Source organism: Podarcis gaigeae (assembly GCF_964106915.1).
Source record: "Podarcis gaigeae genome assembly, chromosome: 4".
Classification (NCBI taxonomy): domain Eukaryota; kingdom Metazoa; phylum Chordata; class Lepidosauria; order Squamata; family Lacertidae; genus Podarcis; species Podarcis gaigeae.
The window spans coordinates 100645459-100672659 of record NC_139677.1 but is presented as its reverse complement, the minus strand read 5'-3'; the positions used below and the strand labels follow the sequence as shown (position 1 = coordinate 100672659).

Genomic DNA, 27201 nt, shown 5'->3' with positions numbered 1-27201 from the left:
TGCTGCTGGGGAATGATTTGGGAAATTACCTGGGGAAATGATTTATAATGGAATTTAAAGAATGTTTAAGATAACCTTTGTTAAAAGACCAGAAGCCTTTTTGCTAGGCATTGCAGGACAAGACTTGCCAAAGGAGAAGAACAAATTATTTGTATACACTGCAACAGTGGCTAGGATATTATTAGCCCCCAAATGGGAAGATGACAACATACCAACCAAAAGAAGAATGGCAAGGAAAATTGATGGACTAGGCGGAGATGGCGAAGCTTACCAGAAAACTCAGAGATAAGGACAATAGAGATTTCAAAAAAGATTGGGAACCATTTATGTCATACTTAACAGAAATATTGTATAGAAGTGGACTCACTAGCAGGGTTTCAGTAAACACTTACAATTAACAAATCAGATATAGCGATTAAGACGTAATAATCGGATAAAATTAAAATGCAAGAGGCAAGCTGAAAACAATTAGGGTATAAAAATGATAAGAAGAGAAGAATATTCAGCTTAAAGAATGTAATGTTGTTGTTTAGTCATTTAGTCGTGTCCAACTCTTGTGACCCCCTGGACCAGAGCACGCCAGGCACTCCTGTCTTCCACTGCCTCCCGCAGTTTGGTCAAACTCATGTTTGTAGCTTCGAGAACACTGTCCCACCATCTCATCATCTGTCCCCTTCTCCTTGTGCCCTCCATCTTTCCCAACATCAGGGTCTTTTCCAGGGAGTCTTCTCACGAGGTGGCCAAAGTATTGGAGCCTCAGCTTCAGGACCTGTCCTTCCAGTGAGCACTCAGGGCTGATTTCCTTTAGAATGGATAGGTTTGATCTTCTTGCAGTCCATGGGACTCTCAAGAGTCTCCTCCAGCACCAGAATTCAAAAGCATCCATTCTTCGGCAATCAGCCTTCTTTGTGGCCCAGCTCCCACTTCCATACATCACTACTGGGAAAACCATAGGTTGAACTGTATGGACCTTTGTTGGCAAGGTGATGTCTCTGCTTTTTAAGATGCTGTCTAGGTTTGTCATTGCTTTTCTCCCAAGAAGCAGGCGTCTTTTAATTTTGTGACTGCTGTTAGAGAGGCTGTAACGCCTGGCATACCCAGCAGAGGGCGCCCACCTCCCATCCATTGAGCATCTGGGCGGGTGTGTGTGTGTGTGTGTGTGTGTGTGTGTGTGTGTGTGTGAGAATTCCATTATCAGCTTTCCTTTTTTTGGAAGGACAGGCTAACCTATGACCAGGAGGGATGTGTCATCCCCACTGATCACAGCATGTCACAAAACATCCAGGCGACTCTCCAAGAGACTGATGGCTTGGTCCGCTGTTAGCACATGAGAGAAGACTCCCGGGGCTAAATCAGGAAACCTAGGCAAAAAAAACCAGCCTCCCTCCTGATAGGAAATCCAGGATTTGCCCTGTCAGCATATTGAGCCTGTCGGCTTTGAAAGGCCCCACTCACTCCCCGTCAGAATATGAAACACCGATGTCTTTTTTGCATAGGGTTTCCCTGACTCGCGAGATCAGACCTTGTTTTTGTTTATTTGCATTCCCTGAATGCCTGTTTATCTTTGTTTTTATGCCAGTGTTTATCAACCTTGGGTCTCCAGCTGCTGTTGGACTACAATTCCCATCATCCCTGACCATTGGTCTTGCTAGCAAGGGATGATGGGAGTTGTAGTCCAAAAACAGCTGGAGACCCAAGGTTGGGAAACACTGCCCTATGCTTCTATAACTACAGTGGTACTTCTGGTTATGTACTTAATTCATTCCGGAGGTCCGTTCTTAACCTGAAGCTGTTCTTAACCTGAAGCACCACTTTAGCTAACGGGGCCTCCCGCTGCTGCCGGAGCACAATTTCCGTTCTCATCCTGAAGCAAAGTTCTTAACCCGAGGTAATATTTCTGGGTTAGCGGAGTCTGTAACCTGAAGCGTCTGTAAGCCGAGGTACCACTGTACTGCTTTTATGTTGCATTTTCATTTGAAATGGATTATGTACTCGTTAGGGACACGGGTGGTGCTGTGGGTTAAACCACAGAGCCTAGGGCTTGCTGATCAGAAGGTCGGCGGTTCGAATCCCCGCGATGGGGTGAGCTCCCGTTGCTCGGTCCCTGCTCCTGCCAACCTAGCAGTTCAAAAGCACATCAAAATGCAAGTAGATAAATAGGTACCGCTCCGGCGGGAAGGTAAACGGCGTTTCCATGCGCTGCTCTGGTTCGCCAGAAGCGTCTTAGTCCTGCTGGCCACATGACCCGGAAGCTTTACGCTGGCTCCCTCTGCCAATAAAGCGAGATGAGGGCCGCAACCCCAGAGTCGGCCACGACTGGACCTAACTGTCAGGGGTTTCTTTACCTATGTACTCATTATTATTGCAACCACACACACACACAGCTTATAAATGCTTTTTAAATTGGACCTTGGACCTTCTGCCTGCAAAACTCTGTCCCTGAGCCCTTGAGCTTAAAACTGGGCTGCTGATTTTGGAAGGCGGTTTGCTCAAAAGTCTCACAACTGGCCCTGCTGAAAAGTTTTGCTTTCGCAAGAATAAATTTCTCTCTATAAAAAAATAAACAAACAAATAACAAAGAGCCCTCTCAGACTATTCCCTTTGGGACTGACCCAGATATCTATTTTAAAATCCAGAACAGCCTAGAAAACTGGATGCAACAACATGTAACTCGTTACCTGGCTATGTTAATGGACAGAGAGACAGACACAAAAAATCTAACATATGATATAATAGGGGCATTATACAGATTGACACTGTATTTAAGTGTTAACTGGATTTCAGTTAAGGAGTTTGGCAGATCTGTAATACTGTTTACATTTATTTATCTTTCTTCAGCTGCACTGTATTGTAAAGGAAAAACGACAACCCTAAAATAGAAAATATGCATTAAGCTTATCAGTAAGAGGTCAAAAGTTTTAGGTCAAGTAGACCTAAAGAAACCTCAAAAAATTAATACGATCAGCAGTATATATCTATATCTATATCTATATCTATATCTATATCTATATCTATATCTATATCTATATCTATATCTATATCATCTATCATCTATCTATCTATCTATCTATCTATCTATCTATCTATCTATCTTTCTTTCGTTCTTTCTTTCTTTCTTTCTTTCTTTCTTTCTTTCTTTCTTTCTTTCTATCTGTCTATCATCTATCTATCTATCTATCTATCTATCTATCTATCATCTATCTATCTATCTATCTATCTATCTATCTATCTATCTATCATCTATCTATCTCAGAAACACATCTTAAATATTGTGAGTCCTGCATTGCAGGGGGTTAACCCTTGGTCTCCCTTCTAGCCAAAATACAAAACTGCACATGCTCAACATCTTTGGCTCCCAGTACATTTCTGAGGCCCTTTAGGGCTTTAAAGGTCAACACCAGCACTTTGAATTGAATTGTGCTCCACCCCCATCGTTCAGCCCGGACACTCAGGTCCAGCTCCGAGGGTCTTCTGGCAGTTCCCTCATTGCAAGAAGTGAGGTTACAGGGAACCAGACAGAGGGCCTTCTCGGTAGTGGCGCCCGCCCTGTGGAACGCCCTGCCACCAGATGTCAAAGAGATAAACAACTACCTGACATTCAGAAGACATCTGAAGGCAGCCCTGTTCAGGGAAGTTTTTAATGTGTGACATCTTAGTGTATTTTTTTCTTTGTGGAAGCCGCCCAGAGTGGCTGGGGAGACCCAGCCAGATGGGTGGGGTACAAATAATAAATTATTATTATATTATTATTATTAGCAGCTGAACTCAATGGCAGAGCAGCTGCTTTGCATGCAAAAGGTCCCACGTTCGATCTGTGGCGTGATATCGATCGCCTTTATGTGCCGTTTTAGCATTTGCCACAAATACTGCAGAACTTTGCAGGTGTTCTTCAAAGCCATCTTTAGGCCCAACTATGCAATAAGAGATTCCTGCTTCACATAAATGTCAAATAATGGGGAAGGGCGGGTCAAACTGAAGCAGGCAGTAAGAGGAGAAAGGCTTTTCATGGTAGACCATCTGCGTTGCAGGACGACCCAGGCCCCAGTTCCTGAGGGCATCACGAGGCAGGGCTTCCTGGAACCCTGGAGGGCTGCTGCCAGCCAGTGTTGGTAATGCTGATCTAGACAGACTCAAAGGCCTGGCTGCATCTAAGGCAGCTTCCAGTGTTTCTCTGTTAGCCTGGGCTGGACTTCAACACCCATCACCCCCGACCCCTGGCTGTGGTTGCTGGGGCTGATGGGAGTTCGAGTCTGCAGCATCAGCCGGGCAAGGGTTGGCAACAGCGTCTTCTTCTTCTTTGGCAATCCCTCGTAGCCGCAGTGGTATAGCGTGAGGGGTGCAGGGGGGGGCCGGCCGCACCGGGCGCAACATCTGGGGGTTAGGGTTATGGGGCACAAATCCACGGGTTAAGGGGCGCAAATTACTTGCCTTGCCCTGGGTGCTGACAACCCACGCTATGCCACTGCGTAAGAGTGTCTTGCAAAACAGGGTGTTAGCAGTGAGTTCGTAAGTGACTGTGGAGGCCAATTCTGGACCCACACGTCCTTCCACAATGGGGACATTGGTTTCGGGGCAGGAGTTGATTACGGTGTGGATTTGCCAAGCGTGCCTTCCTCTTAGCACGTTTCTCCCTTGCGTCCTGAGTTCGAGTGTCTTCAAAGCCCATGACACCTTTGGTAAAGGCTGTTCTCCAACTGGAGTGCTCCTAGGCCAGTGTTTCCCAGTTGTCGGTGTTTAGACTACATTTTTTTAAAGATTTGACTTGAGAGAGCCTTTAAACCTCTTTTGTTGACCACCAGTATTACGCTTTCCATTTGTAAGTTCGGAATAGAGCAGTTGCTTTGGAAGGCGACAATCAGGCATCCGCACAACATGACCAGTCCAACAAAGTTGATGTTGAAGAATCATTGCTTCAACACTGGTGATCTTTGCTTCTTCCAGTACACTGGCATTCGTTCCAATGTTACACCATTGAGTTGGATTTGTAGTGCTGCAGAGGGGGTTTATAAACAAGCATTTTCCCTGCGAATGTGCCGGTCCTGCCTGGCCTGAGGTCACTTGGAGGGCAGGTGACGCAGCAGCCGCCGACCAGCGATTCCCATTGTGAGGCTGCAGGCAGGCAGAAGCGGAAAAGCCAGGCTCAGGCCAGGCCCAGAGCGCCACGCAGCTGCGGCCGGTCGCTTGACGTTCATGCGGTGCAGCTAAATATAGAGACAACCTGCGCCAGGGCAAGGTCCCCTTCAAAACCTCCAGCTCTGCTGAGAAAGCAGCAGAGTCAGCTGAGGAGATTGTTCTTTTTTTAGAAAGGGGAGAGGATGCCCAGAAAGTTGCTGCTGTGTTTTGTTTTGTTTTGTTTTGTTTTGTTTGCTCCTGACTCTTGCTGCAGGCTGGGCTCCCCTAGGGAGGGGCGAATCCTGCAATGTGGGCTGCAGAAACTGTAGACATAACGTGGGGCTGGGAGCCAAAGGTCCTGGTCTCTCTCTCTCTCTCTCTCTCTCTCTCTCTCTCTCTCATATATATATTTATTGATTTAAAATAAATACATTTATGGGAAAACAAACAAACAAACATATAATTAAACAAACAAATAATTAATAGAAAAGTCAAACAAACAACCACAATATAAGAAAAAAGAAAATTAATATAGCTAACATCATTTATACTGAAAGCAATTATAAAACTTATAAAGAAATTAAAAATGACTTCCAATTAATCTCACTGTACTTTATCAATTATCTTATACCACACAGTTGCATATTTCTTATATAGTTTCTTTTTACCTCCCTACAAACTTATATTAATTTAATAATAATAATAATAATAATAATAATAATAATAATAATAATAATAGTTTATTTATACCCTGCCCATCTGGCTGGGTTTCCCCAGTTACTCTGGGAGGCTTCCAAATAAAAGATTATAAAAATACATTAAAACATCAAACATTAAAAGCTTCCCTAAACGGGGCTGTGTTCAGATGTCTTCTAAACATCAGATAGTTGTTTTTCTCTTTGACATCTGGTGGGAGGGCGTTCCACAGGGTGGGTGCCACTACCGAGAAGGCCCTCTGCCTGGTTCCCTGTAATTTCTCTCAGGGAGGGAACCGCCAGAAGGCCCTCGGCGCTGGACCTCAGTGTCTGGGCTGAACAATGGGGGTGGAGACGCTCCTTCAGGTCTACTGGGCCAAGGCCATTTAGGGCTTTCAAGGTCAGCACCAACACTTTGAATTGTGCTCGGAAACGTACTGGGAGCCAATGCAGGTCTTTCAGGACCGGTGTTATGTGGTCTCGACGGCTGCTCCCAGTCATCAGTCTAGCTGTCGCATGCTCTCTCTGCTGGGGAGAAACCGCCCTCTCATACCCTCCAACATTTCTCCAATGAAAATAGGGACATTCCTTAATAATAATGTTAAAAGAAAAAACTGCTCCCTTTCCCTTATGGGGTATTCCAGAGCCCACATAGAGTCCTTGAGGGTTCCCTATTGGTAGGAGAAAAATAACAGTGTATACTGAGAAGCAAAGCAGCTAATAAACCTGATCGTTATTGAAGGAAAATAAACGGTTGCAACAGGGTCCCCACTCACCACGCGGAGGAAGGGAACCCTGAACAGTGGTGCGCAAGCCCTTATAGACTCTTGAAATTGCCTACCCTGTAGCCCAAGACCACCCCCAAAAAATCATACATACATCACAGAAGGAGGTGGTCTACAACAGAAATCCCGCCTGCCAGGATACCTGATAATGGTCCCTGATTGCATTACTTGGGCAGCCTGGTAATGCAATCAGGTAATGCAGTCTTTAGTTCCTGAATCCAGGTCACAGGCTCACCCTATACATACACAAATGCGCCCTTAAGACAGGATTTGCAAGCAAAAAGACAAAGGGAAGGCTTTCCCCATTTTCCTCCCTTACTGCAGAGGAATATTTAGGGTCATTGGGAGAGTCAAAATGGCTTCAGGCTTGCTCTCCCAAACTATTTCAGACACATGGTTCATATATTTAAAAATGTGTGCATTTATGAAGATTTATTCTATGTTTGAGACCTTAAAATTCTTACAACAACAACAACAATAAATAACTTATACCTCTGCTATTTTTGCACCTTTCTTGGGTGTTTTTGCCTGGCTGGGATGATATATTGATCTCTGCTAATGTCTCTCACTTGCTTGGCCAGGGAATAGAGAGCAGGGGGTGAGAGGCTGTGTAGAAATGATTTCTAGCTCTGGAAACAGGTCCGCTTGAGAGCAGTGGGCTGGATCCTTACCTTCCCCTGTCCTCCCCAGGCCACGCACCTTGTCAGTCACCATGACAACAAGGTACCCATTTCATAGCGTCATAGAATTTCCCCCCACGCAGACGACAAACTGATTGCCAAGACTTGCTATGCGCTGCGCACGGGAAACTCCTTTTGTCCCAGCAGAAATGGATGTTTTGGGTCTATTGGGTCTTTGCAGGAAAGCATTTTCTGATGCTGAGATGATGCTGGAGGTGCAATGATGGATGTGCAGTGTTGCCATATTTCAAAAAATAAAAACCAGGACACCCCGAAAGTTGTTGAGCTTTTCTTTTCATTTGTTTTGCTCAGCTTTTCTTAGGAAAACCTGAAAGATGTTGAGCAATTCCGCCATTGAAAACCCGGACATATGGCAGCCCTAATTTTCAGTGATATAATCTTATTAAATTTGTATACCACCAGTGCTTTTTTCCCCTTAAAAAATGTTTAGGGGTACTCTCATTTTGACTCAAGAAAAGCACCATTTTATTGTTCAAATTGGGGAAAATAAATACAGTAAATGGATAAAAGTACAAAGTTTCGTGGAATATTTAGGGGTATGTGTCCCCCCAGGGGGGAAAAAGCACTTTCACCTGTAGATCTCAGGGCTGTTCACAACATACTCTCCTTGGCTTGGAGTTGCTATCTGCATCAATTTTGTGTTGGAAAATTCCTTGATGTCTGCAGACAGCCATGTACCCTTAAATCGTATTGCTGTAGTATGACGGGGCTTGATTTTATAAGCCTTTATGGCCACGAGGAGATGCCTGTTTCAAACCTAGAAGGGTAAACACTCACCATCATTAGGCAATGGTGTGAAAATCTCACCCCACTTCCTATCTTGGAGCATATTTTCATAGAGGCATCAATTTAATGCAGAAGCCTATCCAGTCATTTGTACGTACTGACTTCAGTGTTTAAATTAAAACTTTTAATGGAGCTTTTAATGGAAGCTAATGGGTTGTTCTCTCTCTCTCTCTCTCTCTCTCTCTCTCCATTTCTACCAACCTTATTGTATGCTTGTGAAACATGGGCCACTTAGAAATGCCATCTCCAGCTCCTCGAAAAATTCCATCAATGGTGTCTCCCAAAAATTGTACACATCACCTGGGAAGAGAGGCGAACTAATTGCCAGTGTACTGGAAGCAAAGATCCCCAGTGTCAAAGCAATGATTCTTCAACATCAACCTTGTTGAACTGGTCATGTTGTGCGGATGCCTGATTGTCGCCTTCCAAAGCAACTCGCAGGGCAGCTGTGTGTGACCCAAAGAAATCCAGGGCAAATTTGGCCCAAAGCCTGGAGACTCCTAAGCCCTGTACTAAGGGCCAGGTGATAGTCTCAGAGGTGTTTGGCCTTGGATTTTAGGATATATGCCTGTTGTTCCTGGTCTGGCAACCTTTTTTTTCTCTCCCTGGCAGCTTCCCCCAAATCAGTGAGGGGCAGGTTGCCCATAAGCTGCAGAAACAAGATGGGTGGGAAGGGGAAAACAACCCACAGCAATTTCGCTTTCAAGATTGCTTTTATTTATCAATGTACAGAAACGAAACCCACAGGCTTGAAAGCCACCAATAACACCCTTAACATAAAAGACCCCCCCAACCTTCTCTCCCCAACAAAACACCACGAACCATCAATAAAATAAATAAGACAAGGGGCAGAGACTGAGCTGGGGGGGGGGGGAGAGGGCTGGCTGCTTTGAGGAGGTCAGAAATTCCCCCTCCTCCCCCTGCTTTGCCCACATAAATAACATTTTGATGTAGAAAAAAATTAATAATAATAATGACAGATAACAGAAAAAAAGCTGTGTTGGCTGATGAGCTGGGTTGAGAGAAGTAGACTGTTTGTAAACAGCTGGACGGAAAACAGCTGGAATCTGCCAGCCTCAAGGTTTAGCAAATGTTGTTTCCACAACCAAGGGCCTGAAACATTTGATTTCTAAAAGGTGCCAGGGTTCAGTCTGGCTGCCGGGTGCCCACTACGACCTGGAAGTTCAAACTGCACCCACCCCTGAACCCCTTTCAGTTCCTTTGTGGGACTTAGAATGGTAGCGTTGGAAGGGACCCTGAGTCATCTAGTCCACCCCCAGATTAGCAGTAGAAAATCGAGGCGCACCCTGTTTCCTAGCCTGCCGTTTTAGGAACCCAAAGACAGCATGTTTCTAAGGTGCTACCTGCCCCACACGCTGAGGTCTAGCAACATGGCCAAGCTCATTAGGGTACCTTTAGCTTGTACACATTGCCCAAGGGTAAGTTTGAGTGTGTAGACTACATTTTTGTTGTTGATCTCACTGGCTCTTGTTTATAGTGTCTGTTTTAAATCGGAAGCTCATATTTAATGCTCGTTCTGCTCTTTATTTTAATCCAAAAGTGGGATCTTCTAAATCAAGAGAAAAAGAAAGAACGTGGAATTCAATTTCTGGAGATGTTGCTTTGCTCTTCCATTCAGAATGACTGAACCCTTTTCTTCCTTTTTCAAGAACAGGTGTCTAGTCCTCATCGCTGTCAAAGTGTGGGAATGCCTGCTAAGAAGCCAGAGGGGATTCTTAAACAACTTTCAGCACTCTCTCAAGCCCCCTTTCCCTCGCACCTGGCCCAAGCGGTATAAATTAATCCGAGGAAGAGGGAATCATGCAAATTGGAATGAGCTGCATTTTCATCCTGGTTTCCCCCATGCAGAACCTTTAAATAATGAGCATCGCTAAACCCGTGCGCATATGCGTGCACACTCTCTGGTAATGCAGTGGTGGGGAACCCAGGGCTCTCCAGAAGTTGTTGGAGAGCCCCCAGCTCCCAACTGCCCCCGCCAAAATGATCCAGGGACACTGGAAGCTGGAATCCAGGCATGGCCGAAGTCGTCTCTCCCGGACAGAGAGGGGTTTTCGGAACAGAGAGAGATTCATCGGTTGCTGGTTTCTACCTCCAGAAGCTGGGAGACTAAGAGGAGGAGAAGGGGGCTGTCTCCTGCTTGTGAGCTTTCTAGAGGCGTCCGGGTTGCAGGGGGTCAGACTAAATGACCCCTATGGATCCTTTCCAATTCTACCATTGCAGTGATTCTGCGCCTGGAGACAGGAGGCTGAACTAGACGAAACTATTCCCGAAATGTCTGCACAGTCTTGGGACTTCCCAGGACCAAGGTGGCGAACCCAGGTGTGTTAACAGGTGATACGAGATGAAAGGACCAGGTGGGGCGAAAGCAAGACCTTACCTGCACACCTGTCTCCCGGGAGGAAAGACAGGAGTCTGTTTTCCCACCTCCTCGTGTTCCCAAACACGGGAACAGCGTTTGCTCATGGAGGACGAAGGGGCGCTTTGGTTCTCTTTGAACTCCACCATTCTACAATTCAATGGGCACGATCCACAAGAAAGGTTCTCCATTCCCACTGGGAACCAGACAAGCGCTCGAGCCTGCAACCCTATGTACGCGCTTACTTGGGTGTAAGTCCCATTGAATTCAGCTGAGCTTACTGCTGAGCAGACAGGTGCTGGGTGGCAGGGTTAATGCACGGAGGGGCTTCCCAGCGGATCAGGCCCCAAGGGTGTTTCCAGACACACACAAAAACAAGCGCTCTCTTTTGGTCAGTACCAGGAGAGCAATAGATTGCTCTCTAAATAAAGCCCCCCCATTAAAATGAGGGTGACATGAGGGAGCCAGGAGCCGGGCCACAACACTGATGCTTGCACATGGGTGCGCATGACATTGGAGGAAACCCATTTCATAACTGCCCTAAGCTACCATAATAGCTACTTAGGGGGCAGGTGGGGAATCGTAGGGATGAACGCCCCCCCCCTTCACCAGTGGCAGAAAGGTGTGCTGTAGCGCCAAGTCTAGGACATGGGAGACCAGGGTTCTAATCCCGACTCAGTCCACTGGGTGACTTTGGGCCAGACCTCCCTCTCTGCGTGGTTGTGAGTCTAAAACAGGTGGAGACGAACCACATTTGCCGCCTTAACCTCCTGGGAGGAAAGGCACAATACAACTCAAAGAAACTAAAGCAAATATTGCTGGTTTGGTGCTGAGAAAACCCTATGCCCTCACGACCGGATCCTGCACAGCAGCTCGGGAAAGCGAAAAACTCCTAAAGCATCTATTTCCTCTGCAGCAGAATTTGGCCCTGTGTTAGATCTATGGAGGATTTTCACCCCTGGGGAAAAAAAACAACCCCAAAAAACTATTTTTCACGGTTCAGAAGCCTACCCAGCCTGGCTGGCGCTAGAGAGCTGATTCCATGCCATGTAAACAAAAGCGCACATGTAGTGGTATTCCAGGTTTGGCGGCCAAAAGGAGCCCCTCCCCTCCAGCCCCCACCGCGATGCTTCCCTTAGGTCCTTGCGCAAGGGGGGGAAAGGGCAGGGGATAGTCTTTGCAATGCCAAAGGTGTCTTCCAGAGTTCGACTCTCCAGGTGGCACGGACGGCGTTACACCCATGGAGGGCCTGCCCCATGGCTCTGCTCCAGGATGCTGGCGGTTTCCCAAGAGCAAGGTGGGGGGGAAACGAGGGCAGTCCTTCACCTTCTTCAGCGCCCAGCGCTCGCAAGCCTCGGGTGATGGCTGTTTGGCCGGAGGCCTCCCCTTGATCCAATGTCCCATCTGCGTCGCGGCGGCTTGGAGTCAGATGATCACCTGCAAAGGTGGGAGAGAGGACGGTGAGGTCGGCGGGAAGCAAATGGCAGAATTTGGCCCTCCTTGAAATGGTACCTTGCACAGAATCTGTTTGACTTCTGAAACATTCCGAAACCAAAGCGCGGCTTCTGATTGGCTGCAGGAAGCTCCTGCAGCCAATAGGAAGCCCCGTCAAACTTTCGGCTTTCAAAAGAACGATAGAAAACCAGAACACACACTTCCGGTTTTCGATCATTCAAGAGCCGGAACGTTCGACTCCCAAGACATTCAGGGGCCAAGGTACGACAGTACTGTAGTACCTCTGGATATGAACGGGATCCATTCCAGAGCCCCATTCGCATCCTGAAGTAAACATAAGACGCAACTACCCGTCTGCGGGTCTGTTTCGCCGCTTCCACACATGCGTGTGACGTCATTTTGAGCATCTGAGCATGCACAAGCGACGAAACCCAGAAGTAACGTGCTCCCTTACTTCTGGGTTGCCACGGAGCGCAATCTGAAACTACTTAACTTGAAGCTACTTCAACCCGAGGTATGACTGTATACGCTAGAAATCTCTAAAGCAGAGTTTCCCAAATTTGGGTCTCCAGCTGTTTTTGAACTACAATTCCCATCATCCCTGACCTCTGGCCCTGCTAGCTAGGGATGATGGGAGTTGTAGTCCAAAAACATCTGGAGACCCAAGTTTGGGATACACTGACCCAAAGGGCAGAGCTCGAATGGCCGTTCCCTGCCCCTTATATATGGCATCACTGTGTGTCATTTTAGGGGGTGAAACTTAATTTTTGCAAATTTCTTCAAATATGTTTCTGGGTCTTCAAATACGTTTCTGAGTGTGAGGGATTCAAATCTGCTATTATTTTTGTGCCTGGACAGCATGTAGCTTGGCAAGTCTACGTCTGGTGAAGAAGCACACTGCTTTCGGAAAACCAAAGAACTTTTATTTTGCCTTCTGAAAATATTAGGCAATGCTAAAGAATAATAACTAAAAATGATATTAGTATATAATCAACCTGCAAGCACTTGGCAATTGTTTTCAGTGACTGCCATGCAACTTTACCTACACAGCAAACCTAAATTATATTAATTTAAGCAAAATACCTTTTGAATCACGTTACAACTTTTTAGCAGCCTTCATTTTTGGAATTTCAAAGTTTAAAAATTCAACATGCCCTAACGAGGCATGATTTTGTTTATCATACAACTACTCTGGCATATGGTTTTTCAATGCCACCAATATAAACAGATGTCTGGCTCATAGAACCTTTGTTCTCAATAATAATAGAACTCACAAGTGGAGAATACTATTATTTTTATAAATTGTTATTATTTGTAAAGAGAATCCTTGTATGAGTTAATTAATACTTTATTATTTATTATTTGTATAGCCCTTTTGATCTGCGCTATAACATGGTACTTTTGTCCCTCCAGGCTGTGGCGCTTTATGGTTTAAATGCCTGACTCATCGTTTCTTTCCTTTAAGTTCTGCTTGCAACTTTTTTGGCACATAAATTAACATTTTAAAAAAGGAAGCCAATGCTAGAAATCCACAGAGAGGAAAGGCGGAGAATAGGAAAGAGCTGAACAGATTTGCCTTGCAGGTCACCCAGATGAACTTGAATGCCTGAATATTCAACAAGCATTTGCCATAAGAGGATTTCGCAGCACCCGCCAGTCTTTGGCAGCTGACATGAAAAAGGACATTTTCCTGCTAATTCCACCCCTTCCTTTAACCCCTTTAATAGGAGACTTAAACCAAGACAGCCCAATCTACTTGCCTTCCACCCTGAGATTTTACTGTCTGTGTCCAATAAAAGGTAAAGGGACCCCTGACCATTAGATCCAGTCGTGACCGACTCTGAGGTTGCGGCGCTCATCTCACTTTATTGGCCGAGGGAGCAGGCGTACAGCTTCTGGGTCATGTGGCCAGCATGCCTAAGCTGCTTTTGGCGAACCAGAGCAGCGCACGGAAACACCGTTTACCTTCCCGCCGGAGCGGTACCTATTTATCTACTTGCACTTTGACATGCTTTTGAACTGTTAGGTTGGCAGGAGCAGGGACCAAGCAACGGGAGCTCACCCCGTTGCGGGGATTCGAACCGCTGACCTTCTGATCGGCAGGTCCTAGGCTCTGTGGTTTAACCCACAGCGCCACCCGTGTCCCTGTCCATATCCAATACCATCTTGCAAAAATGGAAACGCTGTTAAATTTTGCATTCTGTTTGATTTTTACAAAACTGTTTCCAGAAGAAGAAGAAAAAGAAGACAACTGTGTAGGCTCTTGAAGACCTCTGAGAGCTCGCCACCCCTCGAGGCAATTCCATTCTTGAACTTTGCTTCTTCCCATCAAGACGCTTCTCCGAATCTCCAGCCAGCATCTACCCCCCTGCAAGGAAACTCCACCTGAAAGTTGGAACAGCAACAGCCCCACCAGAGAGCTGTTTCTCAACCGCTTTCTATTTGCCTAGAACCCACAAAGGTAACCCACAAAAGAGAAAACAAAGCCCAGCACAGCCCTGCTCTCCAAAGCACCAGAACTGAAGAAGATGACCAGAAGCAAAAGCTACGTGGGACTTGGCAGCTGACCCATCACCCCTGAGAAGCTGTTGGCAGGGAGCTAGAAGCTGGTGGATTACCTTCAGATAACCAGGTTGCTCTCGCCGAGCCTAACAATGATCGGGCTGTCCTGGAAAACGAACGAGGCTGCAGTCAGAGCTGGTGTCTGCGTGCTCTCCACCCCGTCCCCCCCAAACAGGTGAGGATCTGTGGCTGCAGCACAGTGCAGGATTTACGTAGAAGCTAAACAAGCTACAGCTTAGGGCTCCACTCTCTTGGGGCCCTCCAAAAAATTTAAAGGAAAAAAAACCTGGATGTACATTTCCAAAATATAAGATAACAAACAAATAAAATAAAGCCTACGTACAGCAAGAGTGTTTTGTGTTGTGTCTGCTCCTATGATGTAAGTCATGGGCCCCGCCTGCTAGCCTGCTCCCTAAAATATCACTGGTTTGCTCCTTTCTATATACAGGGTGCCTACATTCTGCTATTTATCATTATTAGTAGTTTGCATCCTATATTTACACCTATTATTATTTCATGTTATAGCACATTTCTAGAGACTAGATTATGAGTGTTTAAAAGAACTTTTGTTATTGCCAAATGCCAATGTGTTTGCATCATTAAGTTTGTTAGGAATAAAAAAATCATTTTACGTTAGAGCTTAATAATTATTTCACTATGAATATGCTTCTTCTTAATTGTATTTCGGTCCAGCAATTACTTTGATAAAATACATATGTGGTTATGTGCAAATGGCTTGAGATTCCTATTAGGTCCATAAATTACCATATGGCATATATCCAACACAAAAAACAGCGACAATTTGTTGTGGACAAAGGACAGCTGGAGATATGAAGGGCCCCATCACCTTCAGTAGCTGAGGGCCTCATTAAACCTAAATACGGCCCTGCTGTAGCGTAAGGCATGTCCCACATGAAGATGCCTTGCACATGAGCCAGACCTCTGGCTCCTCTAGCCTGGTATTATCTGTGATCTGGATATCTCAGTTGGTTAGAATGTGGTGCTTATAATGCCAAGGTTGCAGGTTCGAATCCCGTAAGGGACAGCTGCATATTCCTGCATTGCAGGGGGTTGGAATAGATGATCCTCAGGATCCCTTCCAACTCTGCAATTCTACGATTCCTAAATTGTGGTGCCCAAAATCGGACACAGTATTCCAGGTGTGGTCTGACCAAGGCAGAACAGAGTGGGATAACAACAACAACAACAACAATTTATTATTTATACCCCACCCATCTGGCTGGGATTCCCCAGCCACTCTGGGCAGCTTCCAACTGAAAATTAAAAACAATACAGCATCAGACATTAAAAACTTCCCTAAAAAGGGCCGCCTGTTGTCTTTTAAAAGTAAAATAGTTGTTTATTGCCTTGACATCTGCTGGGAGGGCGTTCCACAGGGTGGGCACCACCACTGAGAAGGCCCTCTACCTGGTTCCCTGTAACCTCACTTCTTGCAGGGAGGGAATCGCCAGAAGGCCCTCAGAGCTGGACCTCAGTGTCCAGGCAGAACGATGGAGGTGGAGATGCTCCTTCAGGTATACAGGACTGAGGCCGTTTAAGGCTTTAAAGGTCAGCACCAACACTTTGAATTGTGCACTGAAACGTACTGGGAGCCAATGTAATATGGTCTTGGAGGCCGCCCCCAGTCCCCAGTCTAGCTGCCGCATTCTGGATTAATTGCTGTTTCTGGGTCACCCTCAAAGGTAGCCTCACATAGAGCGCATTGCAGTAGTCCAAGCAGGAGATAACCAGAACATACACCACTCTGGCGAGACAGTCCGTGGGCAGGGAGGGTCTCATCCTGCGTACCAGGTGGAGCTGGTAGACAGCTGCCCTGGATACAGAATTGACCTGTGCCTCCATGGACAGCTGTTAGTCCAAAATGACTCCCAGGCTGCGCACCTGGTCCTTCAGGGGCACAGTTATCCCATTCAGGACCAGGCAGAGCTCAAGGACGCATTTTCAGCCAGACCTGCACTCTCAAGGAAGGCGTGAATCTGGGTCAGTGAGGGGCGTGGCCTGGGGAGAGGGGGCATGGCCTGGTCAGGCAGTGTGGCATGAGGACAGTCCTGAGGGCCAGGCAGGGAGACTCGGAGGGCCGCATTTGGGCCCTGTGCCTGCAGTTCTCAACCCTTTGTTTGTGAGTTAATGGTTACTTTTCTTTAAAAGGGTGTCCAAGCCAATCTGGGGCAATTGGCCTTCTAGAAGATGATATAAAAAAAGAAAGGATTGTAAATTATTTCTATATGCAATGACGGCAGCAAGAATATTATTGGCACAAAATTGGAAGCAAGAAGAACTACCGACAAAAGAAGATTGGAGGATGAAACTGATGGACTATGCAGAATTAGATAAATTAACAGGAAGAATTTGAAATCTGCGGGACCAGAGATTCACAGAAGACTGGGATAAATTTACAGACTATTTGGAAAGTAATTGTGATGATCAGATTACGCTTGTAGGTTCGCGAGAACTTTTGTAAGGTGGACTATTTGAAATATTGCACACACACACACAAAAAGGTAACGAGGGGGAATGTTGGTTAAGATAGTTAAAGGCAATAAGAATTTAAGAAATGCAGAATAAGTGATAAGAACGGAGGACCATCAGAAGGGCTGAGGAAAGTCCAAAAAGATTGTGTAAGAAGTGAAGTTTTGTTGTAGGAATGATAATATGTCAAAATTAATAAAAAATTATAATTAAAAAACCCCAGCCTTCTATGGCTTAAGAGTCTGTACGAAAGACACTCTGCACGTGGCCAGGGGGACTGAGCCAGCATCTGCTTAGAAAGGAAAAAAATAATTCTAGCTACGGCTGTCACCAGAAGGGAGCTATTTATTCTGAGGTCGAAAAGGGCTATATAGGGCGATGCTCTGTGTACCCATCACCTCCACCCAGGTGGGCAGGGCAGACTGGCGCTTGGAATTCAGGGGGAAGGGGTTCAGCTGTGGACCCTCCAAGGACAAAAAGCTCATCATGAAGAGATTTGGGAACCTTGCAGAAAGCAGCCGACACCGTTCCAGAGAGCGAGAATGTAAGAATATCTCCGTCTCCTTCTGAGCCGCTCTCCACGCGGCTTCCTCGGACTTGCACCCCCAGCCTGAAGCTAAGCGCCTCTCTCCAGGCTCCTCTTTGCTGCTCCGGAAATTGCACGGCATTTAATTTGTGTGATAACACTCCAAACGGTGTCACGGGCGATTCAGCCTGGCTGGCAGCAAAGCTCCTCTCCCTCTCTCTCCCCGAGCGTCGGCCTTAGTCATCTCTTGTTTTGCAAACTAGGCTGTCTGTGGCAAACGTCAACAGAATTACAGGGCTGCTGGGTCACCTACTTCTGCCTGCCGCAGTGGAGGTTCTTGGCAGCTCATAAGATTTTGGGCTTGGGAGGAGAGCTGGACCTCCCCACAGCAAGGACAGGCATAGGGAAACACAGCCCTCCAGATGTTTTGGGACTACAACTCCCATCACCCCTGACCACTGGGGTCCTGTAAGCTAGGGATGATGGGAGTTTTAGTCCCAGAACATCTGGAGGGCCGAGTTTGCCTATGCCTGAGCAAGAACCTCCCCTCTTTCTCCTTGTTCTGCTTCTCAGAGGTTTTACTGCATCAGCTGCCCAAAGGATGGGAACCTCAGGCTCAGGGGCAAAAAGTGGCCCTTGCAGGGGTCTCCTCCTGGCCCTTGGGACTCTCCTCAGGCCACGCCCCTCAAGAGGTTTACTTCGCACTCAACGCACATATTTTTGTTGAGTTTGAAGAGCCATGGCAGCTTAGAATGGGGTTTCTGTGTATACAGAAACTCAAACCCACCCAACAGCTCAGTTGGTTGGGCATAAGACTCTAAATCTCAGGGTTGTGGGTTCGAGTCCTGGGTTTGGGTGAAAGATTCCTGCATTGCAAGGGGTCAGACTAGATGACTCCTGTGGCCCCTTCCAACTCCACAAGTCTATGCTTCTTTGATTCCTGCTGTGCAAAGGCAACATTTCCATCCATTTTGCCTCTGGACCCAGCATGTGGCCCCCAGAACCTTGTCCAGAAGGCAATGTGGCCCCCACCTTGACAAAGCTTCCTTGCCTCTGATCTACGCTACCAATGGGGAACCCAGGGCCCTCCAGATGTTGCCATTGCTCACGCTAACTGGGGTTAATGGAAGTTGGGAGTCCAAGAACTTTGAAGGGGGTCAGACTAGATGACCCCCGGGTCCCTTCCACCTCCACAATTCTATGGTTCCTTGACACTTTGAGGGCCACGGTTTTCCCGCCTCTGGAGATCAACACTGTGGGTAAATCTGGGCTCCCATCTTATCTAGAAATCGAGATGAGTATAATAGGCCTCTTCTGGTTCAGGAAATCTCATCTCTGTTAGCCACAGTTTAACTGTTCTTAAAAAGCAGAGACATCACCTTGCCAACAAAGGTCCATATAGTTAAAGCTCTGGTTTTCCCAGTAGTGATGTATGGAAGTGAGAGCTGGACCATAAAGAAGGCTGATCGCCCAAAAATTGATGCTTCTGAATTATAGAGGTGGAGGAGACTCTTGAGAGTCCCATGGACTGCAAGAAGATCAAACCTCTCCATTCTGAAGGAAATCAGCCCTGAGGGCTCACTGGAAGGACAGATCCTGAAGCTGAGGCTCCAAGACTTTGGCCACCTCATGAGAAGAGAAGACTCCGTGGAAAAGACCCTGATGTTGGGAAAGATGGAGGGCACAAGGAGAAGGGGACGACAGAGGACGAGATGGTGGGACAGTGTTCTCGAAGCTACCAGCATGAGTTTGACCAAACTGCGGGAGGCAGTGGAAGACAGGAGTGCCTGGCGTGCTCTGGTCCAGGGGGTCACAAAGAGTCGGACACGACTAAAAGACTAAACAACAACAACAAACTGTTCCTTCCCCAGGAGCGCCCTCCCAGCAGATGTCAAGGCAATAAACAACTATTTTACTTTTAAAAGACAACTGAAGGTGGCCCTGTTTTTAATGTCTGATGCTGCATTATTTTTAATATTCGGTTGGAAGCTGCCCAGAGTGGCTGGGGAAACCCAGCCAGATGGGCGGGGTATTAATAATAATAATTTGCAAGGGGGAAAGAAACCTCCGTTGGCTTCTTTTCAAGATAGATATGTCTTTAAAGAAGGCATCAATCAATCAATCAATCAATCAATCAATCAATCAGTGATACACAAATAGACAGGAAATTTCACCAGGATTCTAAATTCATATTAGTTTCCCCTCCTGCTCCATCATGGCCCTTTTTAAATGACCCGGTCATTCTGCGTTCCTTTCTTACTGCTGTTTGAGCCATTTTAAAGTATTTCTTGGCTTCCTGCGTTCCTGCCTCAAGGGAGTGTTCCTCCTCGTTGCCAAAAGGGAGGGCAGAAATTTCCTTAGATCAGACCAGCTTCTCTCAGAAAAGAGCCTCGCCAGCTCTAAGGACCTCGGTCCAGAGAGCGTGTGTTCAGTGTTCGAGATTTCCCAGCCTCTCCCACTCACCTCTTGTCGGCCATCTGCCGTCGTAAGCCATTTTGGCTTCACTCCGTTGCTGACCAGTGGCTTTTCCTCCGGGACGAGGCAGGCGTAGGGGGGTTCGGCGGGCTCGGCCCCCACGCTCTCTGAAACGGTTTTCACTTCCGAGGGGCTGGGCTTCTGCTCGGGGATACGAGCCACGCGGAACCTGGGCCACAAAACAAAACACCGTATATAAATGGTGTATCTTATCTTGCTATATACATAGAAAGGTAAGGTGGTTGTCACGCTCCGCAGTTTTCCAGGGAAGGCAGGGCTGGGGAGCGCAGCAAGCAGAGTCAGAGGCCCCTTGTCTGTGTGAACCGGGGGTTGAAAATAGGCTTTATTTCACCCAGGGCAAAGGCCCAGTTTGGCCCATGCACATTTGTGTACATACACACAGGCTGGGAGCATCAATGGTGCCCCTTTGGTGTGTATATATAATACTAAATAATAATAAATTTTATTTATACCCCATCCTCCCCAGCCAAAACCAGGCTCAGGGCGGCTAACACCCGATACAAAAATAAATTGATTGAAATGCAACTTAAAAATAAAATACAACATTAAAATATTAAAATACAGCCTCATTTCAATGGGAACTCAAATAAAAAACTTTTGGGGGGATGAAAACGTCAAGTCTTCACCGAGGCTAACTTCCCAGACTAGTCCTACATAGAAAAAAGCCAGGCAAGTCCCCAAATAGGAGTTCCATCATAGGAGGAGAAAGGAAAGATATATAGATTTATTTTTTTTATACTGAGTTCTGGGGAGGTCATTCCAGAGACAGGGAGCCACTACCGAAAAGGCCCGTTCTCGTGTTGTTTTCCCGAGGGTGGCCCTGATCCGAGCATTAGGGAATTTAGAGCTGCCTTTGGGAGGAAATGTAGCAGAGCCTTGTAGTTTCGAGGCCTGCCATTGCAATCTTAAGGACTATCAACTTGACTTGAACAAAATGGTAGACACCAAGTGCCTGAGCTTCGCGCGGTACAATCGCAAAGCGTGAAGCGGCCTGTTCCGTGACTCACCTGCCCACCGAAAGGATGGTGATCTCTCCCGGCCTGCCAGCCTTGCCTCCGGGCTTTGCGAGCTTTGCGGTGGCGCTGCCAGGAGCGATGGAGGTGGCCGGCGTGGCTTCTGCCGATGGCAGCACCTCCGGCCACTTCTTCTGGCTGCACCGGGTGCAGGTGGGGCCCGGGCGGGTGGCCAAGCCTTGGACTGTGTGAAGGTGGTGTTGGTGCCTGCAGATGTGGGACAACTGAGGCAGGAGATGAAGCCTAAGTGGGGGTAGGGGATGAGAAGGGGAAAGGACCACCGTTAGAGGAGAGAACAGAGACCCCCTCAAAGGACACCCCACAGGTTCACCACCCAACTTGATCATGTTACGCCAGGAATCACTCCATCAACTCCTTCACGCCAGGGGGGTTGGACTGGATGACCTTTGGGGTTCCCTTCAATTTCTACAATTATAAGGTTTTACTCTTAATAATAATAATAATAATTTTTTATTTATACCCCGCCCTTCCCGGTTCAAAAACCGGGCTCAAATTTAAAACACTTAATTGTAAAAGCAGCATAAGATACAGTAAAAAAACATGAATAACAATAAAATTCAAAGTTCAGAAATCAATTTGGGGAAATCCATCTAATAGAGCATTAGATAGTCGCCAGGGCTAACTGGCTGAATTGGTCCTACTTGGGTCAGTGAGGAGGCCAGAGGAGAATTAGCTGTAGGGTCCCAGAGCGGGTGATCTTCATAAAAGGGGAGGGGGGGGAAGGAAGAGAAGGGAAATAAAAGATCAGGCTGAATTCAAATTAAAGGCCAGGCGGAATAGCTCTGTCTTACAGGCCCGACGGAAGGAGGTTAAATCCTGAAGGGTCCTAGTCTCATGGGGCAGAGCATTCCACCAGGTTGGAGCCATCACTGAGAAGGCCCTGGCCCTGGTGGAGGATAGTCTGACTTCCTTAGGGCCCAGGACCTCTAAACTATGGTTATTCATGGACCTTAAGGTCCTCTGCGGGGCAGACCAGGAGAGGCAGTCCCGTAGAGGTTCAACAAAAGGTTCAGCTTAATATTACATCCTTTTTCAGTGTCTGTGCCACTCTATTCCTCAATCTGCTGCATCATGGGCAAAAAATGTAATGGGTGAATCTGGTTGTTGAGAACCAGGATGATGATGATGATGATGATGATGATGATGATGATTTGTATACCGCCCTTCATTTGTAGGTCTCTGGGCAGTTCACACCATAAAAATATAGGATGATGAAGCAGTCAGAGAGGGGAACTGAGTCTAGTCCCCTGTCATGAGGCTCCCTGGGTAATAATAATAATAATAATAATAATAATAATAATAATATCATCCAGGGAGTCTCTCACAAAACACATACAAACCAACACACAAGCATGCAAACAATACACAGAGGATATTAAGTCGAAAAAAATAAATTATTGAGATGCAGTTACATTTAGCAAACTTTAAGATGAGTCATAATAATAATAATAATAATAATAATAATAATAATAATAATATTTATACCCCGCCCAGCTGGCTGGGTCTCCCCAGCCACTCTGGGTGGCTCCCAACAGAATATTAAAAACTCAACAAAAAGTCAAACACTAAAACTTCCCTGTTTATACCTCAGCCACAAAGAGGAGCGAGCCATGGCTTATGTGATTCTCTCTTTTTAGATAGGGGGCCATTTCTTTGTAGTCCAAACTGTTCACATAAATGGCCCCATTTCTCTAACGAGGAGCGATGACAGGGGGCAGCAGGAGAGGGAACAGGTCCAGATATCTTGCTTTTATATAATCAACTCTTTATTTTGTTCTGTGTATATCGCAATGTTCTTTTGTTGCTGTGGGCGATGACTGACGCAAATAAAGTTCATTCTTGCTTTTACAATTTTGTATTTTAGCTAATTTTTAAAACTACTAGTCTATGGCCGTAATAAAATGATCAATTGAGCAAAGAAAAAGCCATCCTTCTTACTTGTTGACGGGCTTATAGATGGGCTGCAAGACCTGCTTGCTGTGATAATCTTTCAGCATCTCCTCCAAGACCGCGGCGTTCTCTGTCGGCGGCAAATGAGAGGGACAGGGAGGGGAAATAAAGCAGAGCCGTTGAACAGGAGGCGAAAAAGGAGGAGGAAGAGAGTCATCGTTGCAACATGAAGCCTAGCAAGCCCACTAGTCCTCATTAAGGTGTCTTCATTTATGGGGTAAACCTGTTTGCATACGCTTGTAACTTTAAGCCTAAAGGCTGCCTTCAGGGATCTCACTGTGCTCTGCCTGATCCCGAGTAAACTTTCCTTTTGTTACTTACGAGTAAGACTGTGGTGTCTTTATTATATTAGGAGGGATTCAAGGGGTCTTACCAGGAAAATATTACAACGCATTTCAACCTGGGCAAGCCAGACTGAATTGCGTATTGTCTTAAGAAACTCACACGAGTTTGCAACAAGTTTTCTTTTTTCTTTTCTTTTTAAATATAATTTTTATTAGTTTTTTTTAACATATCATTTTCAACAGTAATTAAACATACTTTTACATCTTATTCAAATTTTTGACTTCCATCAATCCTGTCTGAAAATTTTCCAATCTAATCTCTCAGTATGCATTTCTTATCTTCCCTATTACATTTCAAACTCATAACCAATATCTCTATCTTTTTCTACTTTGTAACACTTCGTATATTTCTCCTTACAAAACTTCTTGTAGTCCTACTAGCGTAATTTGTTGATTGCAGTTGCTCTTCAAATAATTCATATACCGTATTTTTCGCTCTATAGGACGCACTTTTTCCCCTCCAAAAATGAAGGGGAAACGTGTGTGCGTCCTATGGAGCGAATGCAGGTTTTCACAGCCCTCCGTCTCACTGTTCTAGCTTTGGGATGGCTGCCCTGCCCTGCGGAGGCTACAAAGGTTGTCCCCGAAGCCTCAAGGGATCTTTGAGGAAAGCAGCGCTCCCCCCCACCGCCAGCCCCACAAGCTCGGGGGGCAGAGGCAAGGCTGTTCCCTGACCTGCTGTTGCTGTTGCAAAATTTTTCCCTGTTCTCCCCCTCCTAGGGTCCGGTGCGTCCTATAGAGCGAAAAATACGGTACTTCTTCCAATCTTCTGTAAAGACTTGCAACAAGTTTTCTGCTGTGTAAAGGGGAATGTAAGTTCTGCTGAGTAAAGGAACTTGCTGGCGCAAGTTGGGAAGGATATTAATAAACAATATATCCTCTCCTGCCACCCTGAACATTCCCACGCATGCAGGCAGAGGCTCTGGCACTGAGCCTGCCAATGAATGGGACTCAAGGCGGAGGGAATTTGACCACCCATAACAAACGGATAAAGCAAAGGTCCCCGGCCCCCCTCTTTCCTGCGCAAGGCTCACCTTTCTTCTCTGTAATCAGACGCACCAGGACCCCAATGGTGTCTTCGTTGGCATCTTCTATTCTGTAGGCAGGACTATTCCCTAAGGAGAAAAGGACGGCAGGATGAAAAACGCTCTCCCTGGTTTTGCTGACCTGCTCCGAAGCCAGCTGAGTCATAAAGGGTCAGTAGGTAACGCGAGTCAGTCCCTGGAACTACAGGAAGGCTCATTCGTACTTTGTGCAGCGATAACATTTTTATTTCCAGAATATCTTTTTACACAGAAGCTTGGCCCACAAGCTGACTTGGCAAATACAGTGGCACTGGCTTCAGTTGTTTTTACAGTGGTACCTCGGGTTACATACGCTTCAGGTTACAGACTCCGCTAACCCAGAAATAGTACCTCAGGTTAAGAACTTTGCTTCAGGATGAGAATAGAAATCATGCGGCCCCATTAGCTAAAGCAGTGCTTCAGGTTAAGAACAGTTTCAGGTTAAGAACGGACCTCCGGAACAAAAAGTACTTAACCCGAGGTACCACTGTATTGATGTTTTACCTGTTTGGCTATTTATGTAGTAGTTCATTATTCTTATTATTGCTATTATTATTATTATTACAGTGGTACCTCAGGTTAAGTATTTAATTTGTTCCGGAGGTCTGTTCTTAACCTGAAACTGTTCTTAACCTGAAGTACCACTTTAGCTAATGGGGCCTCCTGCTGCTGCCGTGCCACTGGAGCACGATTTCTGTTCTCATCCTGAAGCAAAGTTCTTAACCCGAGGTACTATTTCTCGGTTAGCGGAGTCTGTAACCTGAAGCGTCTGTAACCCGAGGTACCACAGTATTGGGGAAAAAAATATAATCTGTTTAGGAGACCATTGTAAGCAGATGAGAACATTAGCAGGATTTTAATCTCACTTGTAAAGTAACAAAGACTATGGGCATTTTAGACGGATGACAAATGTGGACAACAGACTGACATGGAGATGTAAATACAGTCATACCTCGGGTTAGAGACGCTTCAGGTTGTGTTTTTTTCCGGTTATGGACAGCCGAAACCCAGAAGTACTGGAACGGGTTGCTTCCGGGTTTTGGCATTCACACATGCACAGAAGCACCAAATTGCAACCTGCGTCTGCCAGACAGGCAACCCACTTAAGGACTCTATATGGGCTCTGGAATACCCCATATTGCCAAACCAGTTTCACCTCCTCCCAAACAACCACCCTGTGATGTAAATTAAGGCAAGACGGAGAGAGAGAAAAACTGGATGAACCCCTTTTCTGTGGTGGCGCTTTTGCTCTGGAATGCCCCAGACTGACGTTAACCAGACTCCTTTTTGCGTCTCCTACACCAGAAACCGAAGGCATTTTTATGTTCACAGAGTGCCTAACACCCCTGGTTTTATTGCTGGCAGTTTCAAAGTGTAATATCCCTTGTCCTTTCTGGTAGGAGGCATATCTTCTTAAAAAAGAAACGGTGGCTGCATATTATTATGCATTCTCGGTTACAGACTGCAGAAACTACTTTCTTAATTGCACTTACACTGTTCTCGATTATATGACACGGCTTTATTATTAGATGCTACGCCGCTTTGGGTACTTTTAATAGAAGGGCCGGGTGAAAATAAATGATCAAAATGGTTTATTAAAATGACTCATGCGGCAGGATTTAAATCTCAGGAGCCAGACCTGAGAGACACAGTCAAATTCAAAATAGGCACACTCCTGTTGTTTTCATAGAATCATAGAATCCTAGAGTTGGAAGAGACCACCAGGGCCCTCGAGTCCAACCCCCTGCCAAGCAGGAAACACCATCAGAGCACTCCTGACATATGGGTGTCAAGCCTCTGCTTAAAGACCTCCATAGAAGGAGACTCCACCACACTCCTTGGCAGCAAATTCCACTGTCAAACAGCTCTTACTGTCAGGAAGTTCTTCCTAATGTTTAGGTGGAATCTTCTTTCTTGTAGTTTGGATCCATTGCTCCGTGTCCGCTTCTCTGGAGCAGCAGAAAACAACCTTTCTCCCTCCTCTATGTGACATCCTTTTATATATTTGAACATGGCTATCATATCACCCCTTAGCCTCCTCTTCTCCAGGCTAAACATGCCCAGCTCCCTTAGCCGTTCCTCATAAGGCATCGTTTCCAGGCCTTTGACCATTTTGGTTGCCCTCCTCTGGACACGTTCCAGTTTGTCAGTGTCCTTCTTGCACTGTGGTGCCCAGAACTGGACACAGTACTCCAGGTGAGGTCTGACCAGAGCAGAATACAGTGGCACTATTACTTCCCTTGATCTAGATGTTATACTCCTATTGATGCAGCCCAGAATTGTTTTGTTGAGGTGGGTTACACGTTTTCAGGTTACGGACACGCCAAAACCTGGAAGTACCGGAACGGGTTACTTCCAGTGCCCGCACATGCACAGAAGTGCTAAATTGCTCTTTGCGCATGCACAGAAACACCGAATCACGTCATGTGCGTGCGCAGAGGCGGCACTGTGGGTTGCGGATGTGCCCCCTGCACGGATCACGTTCACAACCCGAGGTTCCGCTGTATTTTAAATGAAAATCGCCAAAATCTACACTGCAGACATGGGTTGCCATATGTCCAGCAACCATACAACATATGCCCTCTCAATTGCTTCTGTCAGAGCAATTGGCACCAATACAGGTGCCACATACCTGCCCCACATTTGTAAGAACTTTGTCTTTTAGTGTGTCAGCACCTACAACTCTGGAACTCCCTGCCTATTGATCTCAGGCTCCTTCGCTGTACTATTTTTGACAGCTGCTGAAAGCATTGCTGTTTAGAAAAGTCTACCCAGATGTTTAGAAAGTTTATGCGAGTTTTAATCTGCTATTTTAACTTTTCGA

The 27201-nt window shown here is 46.2% G+C and overlaps 1 protein-coding gene across 8 annotated transcripts in view; it reads right to left on the bottom strand.

The window, feature by feature from the left end:
- Positions 1–8773: 8773 nt before the first annotated feature.
- The window catches only part of RELT (RELT TNF receptor), an 86729-nt gene continuing 68301 nt past the window's right edge, over positions 8774–27201 (bottom strand). For 5 of the 8 annotated variants that reach the window (XM_083736937.1, XM_083736935.1, XM_083736938.1 and 2 more), the window contains 6 exons: positions 24348–24428; positions 22958–23039; positions 20993–21241; positions 19953–20133; positions 14530–14579; positions 8774–11893 (listed from right to left, as the gene is read on the bottom strand). In XM_083736937.1, coding sequence (XP_083593063.1) covers positions 14532–14579; positions 19953–20133; positions 20993–21241; positions 22958–23039; positions 24348–24428 — 641 coding nt within the window. In that variant the 3' untranslated portion in view covers positions 8774–11893; positions 14530–14531. The remainder of the gene's footprint in view (positions 11894–14529; positions 14580–19952; positions 20134–20992; positions 21242–22957; positions 23040–24347; positions 24429–27201) is intronic. The other 3 variants (XM_083736934.1, XM_083736939.1, XM_083736940.1) reach the window with 1 other exon arrangement.